This window comes from Cryptomeria japonica, chromosome 10 (genome assembly GCF_030272615.1).
Source record: "Cryptomeria japonica chromosome 10, Sugi_1.0, whole genome shotgun sequence".
Classification (NCBI taxonomy): Eukaryota; Viridiplantae; Streptophyta; class Pinopsida; order Cupressales; family Cupressaceae; genus Cryptomeria; species Cryptomeria japonica.
In genome coordinates, this window is record NC_081414.1 from 830,630,559 (window position 1) to 830,643,063 (window position 12,505).

At 32.7% G+C, this 12,505-nt stretch overlaps 1 protein-coding gene across 1 annotated transcript; it reads left to right on the forward strand.

The window, feature by feature from the left end:
* The first annotated feature begins 7,208 nt into the window (after positions 1-7,208).
* On the forward strand, positions 7,209-9,248 carry LOC131076841 (peroxidase 21-like). Its single transcript, XM_058014177.2, has 4 exons — positions 7,209-7,501; positions 7,587-7,775; positions 8,035-8,200; positions 8,504-9,248. Exons 1-4 carry the CDS (start codon positions 7,268-7,270, stop codon positions 8,905-8,907), a joined length of 993 nt encoding a protein of 330 aa, XP_057870160.2. The 5' UTR covers positions 7,209-7,267; the 3' UTR covers positions 8,908-9,248.
* Positions 9,249-12,505: the final 3,257 nt, after the last annotated feature.

A 12,505-nucleotide genomic window follows, 5' to 3' on the forward strand; every position in this document is an offset into this window, starting at 1 on the left:
TCTCGGGCATTTAATGCCTCTTGCATCTCCTCTCAAGCCATCTCTTGTTGACAATTGTCACCATTTCATTGGTGAAAATTGTAAACATGGATTGAGTAACTTTCAATCCTAGCCATTGTTAAGATTATTGAATCTTAACCATCCATTTCCCTATTTCATCTATAAATAGAGCTCACTTTATTCATTTTCCATATCCAAGTTTTCTGCATGTACATTATAGTCTAATTATATCAAGCATTTTAGCCTCTCTTTGTTAGAATAACATTGTAGCATTTAGGAGCATTTCAAATCATAGCATATCTATGTTAGTATATCATGTTAGTGTAGTTTGTTAATATCTTTATCATATCATTATCTTTATCATAGCTTAGTATCATAGCTTGAACATATCATATAGATCTTAGATTGCATTCATGCATATAGATCACAATATCACTCGTTCTGGGAGTTGTCATTCCTAAGTCATTTGTTCAATGATCTGAGAGAAAAACATTGGCTTTAGGGATCCTATGAGATAGAGAACAATGAGACACATCTTGGGAAGTTAGCTTGTTTAAACTAGTTTTATTTAGTTAATTTTTGTACTCAAAAGTTTCATTGGTATGTTGGTCCTTTGATCTAAATGTTAATATTCTGATCACCAAAGATTCCAGCACACACATCCTTTCAGAACATTTACCAAGATAAGAATATATGAGAATATTATTAACCATCTTCTAGGAATTTCTAATTATGCTACTATATCACAACTAGCTTTCAAAAAAGTGTGGTGAATCAAGTTTCCAAATGTGATCATTCTCAAAGTGATGACTTTTCTAGACATAAGAACTATTTCTCTCCTAATATAGAAAATATAAGGGTCTCTCATAAAAGAATAAGAGGAGTTTTTGGATTAGGAATTCATGACCCATATTGCGATATTTATCCATAGAGATAGCATTGAGGTATTAATTTTAAAATGTAATCCATAGCTATGGCTTGTGCAACTTATTTTATCCTTTAAGGCTTTGGTAGGTGTTCTATTAATTAAATAAGTTGCACAAGCCATAGCTTCAGCCCAAAACTTGTAATCCATATTTTTTGCATGCAATAAACATCTTGCCATTTCCACAATGGTCCTATGCTTCCATTCCGCCACACCATTTTGTTGTGGTGTATAAGGACCGGTAAGCTCATGTTTAATTCCAAAAGATTTCAAACAAGAATTAAATGTATTATTGACATATTCTCTTCCATTGTCAGTATGAAGAATCTTAATTTTAGAACCAGATTGCCTTTCTACAAACATATGAAATTCAGTAAACACATCAAGCACTTGATTCTTACTATGAAGGAAATATATCCATATTCTCCTTGAAAAATCATCAACAAAGGTCATGAACCTTGGATGGAGGGATTCTCCATGGGACCCAAGAGATCACTATGAACTAGATGCAATTTAGTCTATGCCCTCCAAGATTGACCATGAAGAAAGGGTTCCCTATGCATCTTACCACTCATGCAACCATTGCAAACAATTTGAGAAGGAACAATACGAGGCAATCCATCAACCATATTTGCTTTTTGCATCAATGAAATATAATTAGAATTGAGATGGCCAAGTCTTTCATGCCATATAGTAAAATCAACAGTAGTAAGCAAATAATATTTTGGAGGAGCAAATTCATAGAACTTGAATAAGTTATCACTATCCATTTTAGCAGTAGCAATAACATGATTAGTTTTTGGATCAATGATATAACATATGCCCCTATAAAAGTTAATCTTATAATCTTGACAAAGTTTAGGAATTGAAATCAAGTTTGATTTTAATTCAGGAACATAAAGAACATCATGTAATTTTCCATTAGGAACATTCACATCACCAATAGCTTCAACTTTGCAACTATGATTATTAGCTAATTGAACAAGAATATTAGAAGTATCAGGTTGCAAAGATTCAAAACATTCTTTATGAGAAGGAACATGTTGAGATGCACCAAAATCAATAATCCACTCAAGTGGTTGAGAAACTTTATAAGTACATGTAAATGCATGACGAGATGAATTACCATTATTGTTACCTTTCTTATAATGAGGTTTATGTTGTTGATTATTTTGATTATTTTGGTTCATGGGCTTTTTATCATTTTGCTTCTTAAAACAATTATTAGTAATATGTCCATCTTTCCCACAATATGTGTAATGGGGTCTTGTTTGAGAATTATTCCTTTGATTATTGTATGTATTATTACGATTATTATTATGAGAATTGTTATGATAGGATTTAGAATGAGATTGATAACTAGAAGATTTGTGATTATTATTATGATTATGATTATGATTATTATTATTGGATCTAAAATTATTATTATGATTTTGATTTTTAGACATAAAAGCATGTTCACTACTTTTAAGGGTACCAAATTGAATTAATTTAGCTTCCTCTTGATGTAATAAATTACAAAAAATATCATAAGTTAATTGAGTAGCTAAGCTAGGAATAGCAAGTTGAGCATGAATATTCGTAATAAATTGCTGAAATTGACGAGGAAGACATTTTTAAAGAATAAGATGAATTAAACGTAAATCAGCTAGAGTAACTCCTAAACCAGTTAATTGACTATTAACAGAATCAAACTTTAATAAGAATTCATCCATAGTTTTAAAATCCGTATACCTGAGATCTTCGAGTTGATCTTGAAGCTGAATTTTTCGAGATTCATTTGAACTATCATAAGTTGTTTTTAAAATTTCCCAAGCTTCATACGCTTTTGTACAGTTTCCAATTAAAACATACAAATAAGGAACCATTGAAATACCAATTAAACCAAGTGCTTCCTCATTTTGAGCCTTCCATCTATCTTGGTTGGCTTGAGGAGCAGTTGTAGCGGGCTCAAAGGTTTTATGAGTTGCAACATCCAAAAGATGCTTGAAATGAAAAATAAAGGATATATGTGTTTTCCATGAATGATAATTAGAACTATTTAATTTGATTTCCAGAATTAAAGTAGACATGATAGCAAAATAATGATTAGTAAAAAAAATTACCCCTTTGAATTAATAGACGAAATAAACAAAAAAAACCTTTAAAAAATAAACCAAATTTGGATAATAAATTAAAATTATCAAGAAATGTTATTTTCAATTTTTTAATAATAAATTTAAAGTTCAATTTTCTTTTAATCAAACAAACTTTATAAAAAAAATATCACAAAACTTTAAATGTTAAATAAAAACTATTTATAATTTAACTTAATTAAAAAACTTTATATATTTAAAAACTTTTTTTTTAAAAGAAACTTTATAAACTTTTTTAAGGTCTGAATATAAACTAAACTTTATTATGCATGAATACTTTAAACCTTTTATATGTTAAAAATCTTATAACTTTTAAAACTTTGGAAAGATAAGGAAAAGGTTTTAAACCTTATTGAATGAATTTAAAACGTAATAGAAACGAATGAATGGACTAACAAATAAATTAAGAAATAAAACTATCTAAAAAAATCAGAGACAAACTTCGAAAGATTTAATCCAATAAGATTGAAACAATATTGAGAAAACAAAAGGATTAGAGCAGAGAGGAACTAAATTTTTTGTAGAATCTACAAACGGAAACTGTTAGAAAATACATCTAATAATCTGCAGGAAATGTTAGAAAAAAAACTAAAATATATCTCTAAATCAAACAAAAATAGTTAGAAAAGAAAAATAAACCAGTAAGAATCTGCAAGTGAAATTAAATGTTAAAATCTCCAAATATACAGAGAAGCAACTGAATAATGCAAAATGTTTTGGCGGCAAGCCCTCCAAACTGATAAATATAAATTATAGAATGCAAGAAAAGAGGTTAGAAATGGAGTTTTGGTGGCAAGCCTTCCAAAATCACAACTTTAAACTAGAAAGAAGAAACTTTGGTGGCAAGCCTTCCAAAGCCACAACTTTAAACCAGAAAGAAAAAACTTTGGTGGCAAGCCTTCCAAAGCTTTTTTTTTTTTTTTTTTAATAAAAAAACTAGAATAGAAGATTAAACCTGCAGGCAAACTTGTTAACAAGTTTGAAAAAAAAATTAAAATCTGAAACCAAAACCTGCACAATAGAAAATATTAGAAAAAAAACTTCTTCTCCTCTCAAAAATGCCTCCAACAAGGTGAACTCCATAGAATGGTAACCTTCATCAATGTCAACTTAAAAAAAGGATTAGAAACCTGCTTTGATACCATGAAAGGAAATACAAGAGCAAGGAAAGAAAAATAAAATCCAAGTAAGTTTATTGATGAAGTAAATGTTACCAAGAGAAATGCAGAAACCTTGGAGCAATCACCCAAATGTGAAGAAGGAGGCACAAGAACTTTTGAAAGGGGAAAAACAAAGAAAAATCCCTTGTGATATGAATGAGGCAATGCCTAAAATAAGAGAGAGAGAGAGCAAGAAGCTCTTTACAATAATTTCATTAAGAAGAAATGAGAGAGGAGACATCTCTTAAATAGAGATGAGGAGATGAGTTACAAAGTAACTCCCAAATCTATGAATGCCACCATTCATAAAATGTGTGTGCCATGTGTCCACATCCTCTTATGGAGGAAATCTAATATTCCTTAATAAAGGAAAATAAAAGAAATGACTTGTCCTCACACATGTACTAGAGGACAAATTACATGTAGGAATTCTAAAGGAATATCCTAAACTAAATACAAATAAACCTAAGCCAAGTAAAGATTAAATATTCTAACAAAAATCTTGATTTTTTACCTCAACCCTCTTTGTACTATATTTGAGGTTTATCTCGTCTGTAACAAGATACTAACTCATGATAGAGGTCTTTGTGTGTGTGTGTGTGTGTCTTACACACATCCTCTATCTTTCCTCAGTTTATATCTATATCCATCTCTCCTTTCTATTTGTATCTCTCCATCTTTATATCCCTATCTCTACCTCTCTCTACCTCTCCCCTTATGACAAGGGATCTTTCTATCTCCTTCTCTCTCTTATTCACTCCATCTCTCTTTTTATCTATTTACCTCTCACTCTATCTATCGCTTTTTATCCACATCTCTCTAGCTCTATCTTCATATCTCTTTATATATCTATCTTCTTATCCCTCTCTATCTCTCTTTGTATATCTCTCTATCTATATCATTCCCTCTCTCCCTCTCTCTCAATTGAGCTATCTTTTCCCCTCTTCCTCTCTATCTATTGAGATATCTTTTTCCTCTCTCTCTATCTCCCTCTTTCTCATCATTGTATCTCTATATATTAGGGCCTCTATCTTTATCTTTCTTTTCTCTCCCTCTCCCTCTCCTTTCCTATGTATTGATATATATCTCCCTCTCACCCCTTTTCTCTTTCTCCCTTCCACCTCTCTCTCCCTTTTAGTTCCCATTATCTCTATCTCCATCTCTTTCTCTTCCCATATATTTCTATCCACCCTCTCTCTCTCTCTCTCTCTCTCTCTCTCTCTCTCTCTCTCTCTCTCTCTCTCTCTCCATATTTATTTATCTATCTCTACTTCTCTTTATTTGTCTCCATGTCTCTTTATCACTCTATCCCTCTCTCTCTATATCCTTATATCTCTATGCCTCTATCACTCTATCTCACCATCTAAACCTCTCTCTATCACTCCCTCTATCTCTTCCTCTCCATCTCTCCATATCTCCCTCTTCCTCTCTCCCACTATCTTCTTCTCTACATCAATATTCCTCTCTCTGCCTCTATCTATCAATCTCTTTTCCTCTTTGTAGACCTTTATATCTATATATCTTTGCCTCTCTCTCTCTCTCCCTATCTCTTGATATTTCTTCTTCCATCTCCCCCTCTATCTCTATATTGTTATCTCTCAATCTCTCCCTCTCTTTATCTCTCTCTCTATAGAACTTATCTCTAACTTTATATTTCTATCTACCTCTCTCATTCTCTCCCTCTCTCCTTTATATGTTTCTCTCTTTCATCTCTCTCTCTCTCCCCCCTCCTCTCTCTTTATCTCTCCTTTTCTTCTCTCCATATTTCTCTCATTCTTCATCTGCATCTCTATCTCTATTTTCCTTTCAAATTCTATCTCATTTCCCCTCTCTCTCACATCCCCTCTATCTCTCCCTCTCTCTATTCATATCTCCCAATTTAAAATTTAACATGAGCCTATTGATAATTAGGCCTAATTGTATCCCTAATTGAAAGTCTTTTTTAGTTTTTTTAGGATCCATGTAAGTGGATGGATAGTTATTGATTGGACGGATAGTTATTGAAGCTATCACTTCTCCATTCAGACCTTTATTGCACAAACAACATTATTCACTAAATTTCCTACCAATATCTCTCTTTCTCTATCTCTCTCTCTCTATCTGCCTCTCTATCTCTCTCTATCTATGTATTTCTCACCCTTTCCTTTCCCATATATCTCTATCACCCTCTCTTTCTCTTCCTACACATCTCTATCTATCCCTCTCTCGTCTCTCTTTATCTCTCCCTCTTCCTCTCTGTCTTTATTTCTATCTCTATCTTCCTCTCTATATATCCCATATATCCCATATATCTCCTTACCCCCTTCTCTCTATCTCTTTCTCCCTCTGTCTCTCCCTCTTTCTATCCATCTCTATCTCTTCCTCTCTCTCCATAGTGCAAACATAACACGAGCTTGTTAATAATGGAGCCTCATTATCTTCCAAATTCAGAGGTTTTGTTTTGATCATGTTTAGAAGGATGCATACTTGATTTGAAGCTAGCACTTCTCCATTGAGACCTTTGTTGCACAAGAAACACCATTTGCTTAATGGTCTACCAATTGAACTCATGCACTGCACATGTGTACACAACTAATAGACCAACTTTCTTCCTAATTAATCTTCCACACCTTTTCGACGTACCCATTGCACACGAAGGCACAATAGCACATATGCTTCTCTTATTTATCTTCTTTATTCTACAATAACGATAATTTTCATTACATTTAACTCGAAAAGTCTAATATGGTCACGAGTTCGTACTGGTTATTCACGTGAAAGTTGGATGCTTTGACTATTTATAAAACCTTCAATAAGCACCTACATTTCCCACTCAACTATACCACAATTCCGAATCAGAAAGTTGGAATTCTGGGGGCATTTTCGAAGTACATAATCGTCTTTAGCGCGGCGGCTTTACGTGTTCACGGATATTTCACGCGGGTCAACATGGAGGGCTCGGCCGGTTCTATTCCATTATGTGTCCACCGAATTTAATATGATATTCCACTGCTTTTAAATACACAGCATTCATCAACGAAAGGAAAACCAGAGTGAAGGTAAAGATAATGGCTAACAAGAGCAATGCATGTTTTACTTTTGTGTCACTCGCACTCGTTGTGATTTTACTGTGGCCACCGCTTTCATTGGCTCAGAACAGCGAACTGAAGAGCAACTACTATGCAGCCTCGTGCCCGAGAGCAGAGGATATTGTGAAAGAGCAAGTGTATAATCTCTATCAAGAACATGGAAATACTGCTGTCTCCTGGCTCAGAGCTATTTTCCATGATTGCATGGTCGAGGTATCTTTTACTGTGGAGTATGTTTTCTTTTAGTGGGTTAATTGTAAATTGGAGTTTAATCATAATGGTGTTGCTCTGAATGCAGTCTTGTGATGCTTCGGTTCTGCTGGATACGGCTGGGAGTGTGATGTCTGAGAAGCCATCTGACAGAAACTTTGGAATGAGGAATTTCAAGTATGTCAATGCAATCAAGAGTGCACTTGAGGAGGAGTGCCCTGGAGTTGTCTCCTGTGCTGACATTGTTGCTCTTTCTGCTAGAGATGGAGTTGTCATGGTGAATGGATTTTTATTCTTCATTTGGGTTTGCTTTGGGATGCTTAATCTCTTCCAGTATATTGAACAACTCGTGAATGGATTAAATTAAAAAGCACCAATATCAATTTCTAGAATACAAAGTTATGTGAAAGTGCCCATTTTTCTTTCTTGGATTCACTTTAAGTGCATGCTATATGATCAATCTGATATCTCTAATCTGTTGATAATGCTCGAGTGAGTGATTTCATCTGTCTGAACTGAATAACTTTTTCTTGCAGTTAGGAGGGCCTCGTGTAGAATTGAAAACAGGGAGGAGAGACAGCAAGAAGAGCAGTGCAGCAGTGGTGGACGAATACATTCCACTGCATAATGACAGCGCCTCAACTGTTCTATCACGATTTGACTCCATAGGCATCGATGCAGAAGGAGTTGTTGCTCTTTTAGGTGTGATTTTGTTCTCTCAACTTTTATGATATTGATAGATGATTTGACAAATTATAACATCCTTACCCATATCGACCGTATCCATTCACCTGCGTTCCTTCAATAGGAGATTGGTCCAATCCAAATTTCATCTTCTTTACAAACCAACTTCACTAATTTTAATTACAGCCTAATCATATTACATATATACAAGTCATACAACTTTGTTAGATTATCTTTAAAGAATTCTTTCAGTAGATTAGATCTTAGTTTAATCATGATGGGATGCTCTGTTTTTTAAAGGAAAATGGTTTTGCAAAACAGGGGCGCACACGGTTGGAAGAACACACTGTGAGAACCTGGTGCACAGGCTGTACCCAAATGTGGACTCAACTCTGGATCCAGAGTACGCTGTGTATTTGAAAGGTCGCTGCCCAACAACAAATCCAGACCCACAAGCCGTCGTCTATGCACGTAACGATCATGGAACACCAATGAAGTTTGATAACAACTATTACAAAAATCTGTTGAAGAATAAAGGCCTTCTGGTGGTGGATCAGCAGCTGCTCTTGGATCCCAGAACCTCCCCTTATGTGGAAAAGATGGCCCAAGACAACCAATATTTCTTCTCCCAATTCTCCAGAGCACTTACCATTCTCTCTGAGAACAATCCTCTCACTGGAAATAATGGAGAAATCAGGAAAGATTGTCGCTTTGTCAATGCCTAAATCACCCTGTGTCCGTTGTTATAGTTTGAGCATTATACATCCTGCTCTTGAATTTGATTGTGTTAGAGTTTTAGTCCATAATCCATCATCCAGTTAATATATTCCGTTCACATAAAAAATAACTCTGTGACTAAAAACAATTCCAACTATGATCCAGTTTTACTGGTTGAGGGTTTGATTATGGGGTTCTTCGTTGGGATGCTCTGCTGAAAATGACCATACCATGATCAGTTTATAGTCTTTGTAAATCCAGTCAATATGGCTTTTGAATATTGTAAATATTTAATACATTTTAGATGCCATGCACCTTTTGCTTAAAAACAAAATGGAGTACTGTTTAACCAATACAAAATATCTGCATCGTTCGACCTTTTACTACTATATTTATGTGCCATGTGAAGCTAATAAGTACGACGACTTTTCATCCTTTGTGAACTGATAATACACGTTACAATTTGCAATGATCAAAGTAACTTTTGTTGTTAGCCTTTCACCATGACCTCCTTATTCTATGCTGTAATCATGGTATATCTATATCTATAGATATTTATCTGTATGCTAAAGGTCTAGACTCTTTAAGGGTTTCTATCCTTTATCACTTTTATTCTTCTTAGCTCATTCTATCATTTTCTAAGGGGTTTTTAAGGGTTTCAAAAGTTTTCAATAATCTTGTTGAGATCTTAAATTTAAAAAATTACGTCTAAAATAAAATTATATCTTCTAAAAGGTGTTGGCTAAAAATAACATCAAACATAAAATTATAAGTAAATAGTACATCAATTTTAACATTCTATCACTTGATATTTAAATTGCAATGATATAGTAGAAAATTTAAACTAAAATAAGGGAGAGAAGATGAAAGGTCCATAGTATCCCCACACCAAAATAAATTATCTATACTAAATTGTTTCAAAAGATAATATGAAACATTATCCAAAATAACACCAAATATAAATTTATAAGTAAATAGTACATCAATTTTAACATTCTATCGCTTGATATTTAAATTGCAATGACATAGTAGAAAATTTAGCAACATGTCATCAATAAATAAGACAATGTCATCGATAAATAAGATAATGATTAGTAGCTAATCATCAATAAGTTTAAACTAAACAAAATAATCTATCTTAATCCTTCTAAATCTAAGATTCAATTATTAAATATTTATACTTCTAGTACCACATCTAAGGTGAGTACTCCAAACCATACAAAGACTACTTCAACCAATATAATAGATTCCCATTTTCTTTGAGTACAAAATTCTAAATTGTTTCATATAAATCTCCTATTTAATATCCCTGTGAAAAAAAATAATTTTAATGATCATTAGCTCTAGTTTGAAAGCATAGGTATTATACATAAAAGTAAGAATTGAATAGTAGAGAGTTTTGCAACAAAAGAAGAAAAAAACTATCTAGTAGGAATTTACTAATAGCGAGTTTTGAAAACATAAGTAGTAGATATAATAGTAGGAATTTTATTGACATGACTAAGTAGTTATTTATGCTAATTTTAAATTTATACATTTTTTTTTTGTTTTTATTAAAAGGCATATAGCCTGAAAGATATGTTTGTTAGAAGTTAGAGAAAATTACAACCATTAAGACATCAAAATAGTTACAAGTACATACTAGTCTATAGATTGAGTTATCATAGAGAATGTATGGATCATTGCATACATATCCTTTCTATGTGTTCTTGTCATCTTTTTCATGTTGGATGTTTGTTTACACCATGAATGATTTAAGTTGCTCACATACAACTAAAAGTGTGAGGAATTGTAGGGACAAAAAGTGTATCCCTTATATATTTTTCTATTTGTCTTTGATCTCTATGAGCCTTTGTCCCTAGTGCAATAGTCTAGTGTACGAATTTTGGTTTTCTAGATGTAAATTTAACACTTACTATAATCTTTGACTAAACTTGATTCACCATTTCTGAAATCTCCATATATTAATCTTCACCTTTTCTATTCTCTATTTTGAATCAAATTTACATTTATGCTCCTAAAATTATTTTAGAATAATATGTATAGTTTTGATCTTGAACTTGTTCCAAAATCAAGTTTAATCTTAGGTCTAAGATAATTCAATCCCATAAAATATTCAAATTTGCATGTTTGAGTGTTGTATAAAAAGATAAATCTATAGTTAACTTGACTATCCATGAATTATCAAGAGGACCCATTTCATCATAATTATAAGAGTACCTAGAACAATATAATATCAACATCCACATTCATAAGAACAAGTATAGGTATTGCTTATTACTTGTATTATATAAAAAATAAATTAAAATATTGAATTGATAGAAGGATTTACTAAAGTATGAGATGAGAAATTATAGAACTTTCCTATTCTAACATATTAAAATCTTAAATATATCATATTTCCACAATCTATAAGTATATCATTTAGCTGCTTTTGGATTTGATTGTGTTTGTGTGTATTCTTTTTTGCATCAATGTTTCGAATCACACTTTGTGATCCATCATTATGATGTTAGAGAGTGTTAGGAGATGCAGAATTGTAAGATGGAGACATAGTTTCTGCCCTGTCTCCCCCCATGCTTTAAATCACCTTGAATCAAGCTATTTCCATAACTTACAATTCTACATCTCCCAATACTCTCTAATATCTTGATGATGGATCACAGAACGTGATCCAAAATATTGATGCAAAAAAGAATACACACAATTAAATCCAGGAATAATTTAATAATATAGTAAACTCTACCAATATTCTATAGCAGCACTTTGTCTATATTATTAACAACATGTACATTTATCAAGAAGTTAGACAATAGAATTAAGACTACATCTTTTAAATTCGAAATTGTATGAAAGAATGAAGACTACAAATTTGAAAATCAAGATCATATGTGCAAGGTTTACTTTCATAAAACATTTATCAAATCACCGTTTGCTTCCCTATTTTGTATTATTGAGTTTAAGTGACTGAAATTTGTGTTTAAAGGGTGCAATTATTGCTAATAATGGAATGGATAGAGGTGAGCTACAAGCCAGACATGAATAAGCCATGAAGCCCAAACAGACCTAACATAGAATGCGAATGGTGACGTGCGAGTAATATAAAATGAATTCCGACTTTTGTTTATCCTAACGAATTTTATAGTTCTGTCAAACAACTTGTAAGAGATTTGTTTCAGTAGTTTTGAAATAAGTTTGTTCCTACCTTTGGGCCCAACGTGCCGACTACAAATCCACGTCATTCTTTATCTCTCCAGATTCTTTCAAAACATAATTCCATAAAGCAATGAAAAAGGAATGTGATACACAGGCTGTCTAGCATGCACAAGCTGCCAACACAAAAATTAACCAGCCAAGAAGAGTCCCTAACTGACTAAACTGATCAGAAGAAATAGTTGAAAAAATATTTTCATATTTTTTTAGTTTTTCTATATGTTAGTAAATGGCATTTTTGAAGTCCTTTAGGGCATTTTTAACCTTTGAAAGCGTCTTTCAAATCTTCTCTTACAACTCTTGGAGACCTTTCCAATGAGTTAAACGGCTTGTAATTTTGAGTCCTGTGTAGAAAGTTATGCCTAGTTAAAGTTAGGACAAATTATATATAGT

What these genes read in the sequence shown, in the direction of transcription:
- LOC131076841 (XM_058014177.2), top strand. Translation starts at nt 7,268, where the DNA reads ATGGCTAACAAGAGCAATGCATGTTTTACTTTTGTGTCACTCGCACTC. An exon ending in TCCATGATTGCATGGTCGAG is followed by an intron (nt 7,502 to 7,586) that starts GTATCTTTTACT and finishes CTCTGAATGCAG; the next exon opens with TCTTGTGATGCTTCGGTTCT. An exon ending in AGGAGTTGTTGCTCTTTTAG is followed by an intron (nt 8,201 to 8,503) that starts GTGTGATTTTGT and finishes TTTGCAAAACAG; the next exon opens with GGGCGCACACGGTTGGAAGA.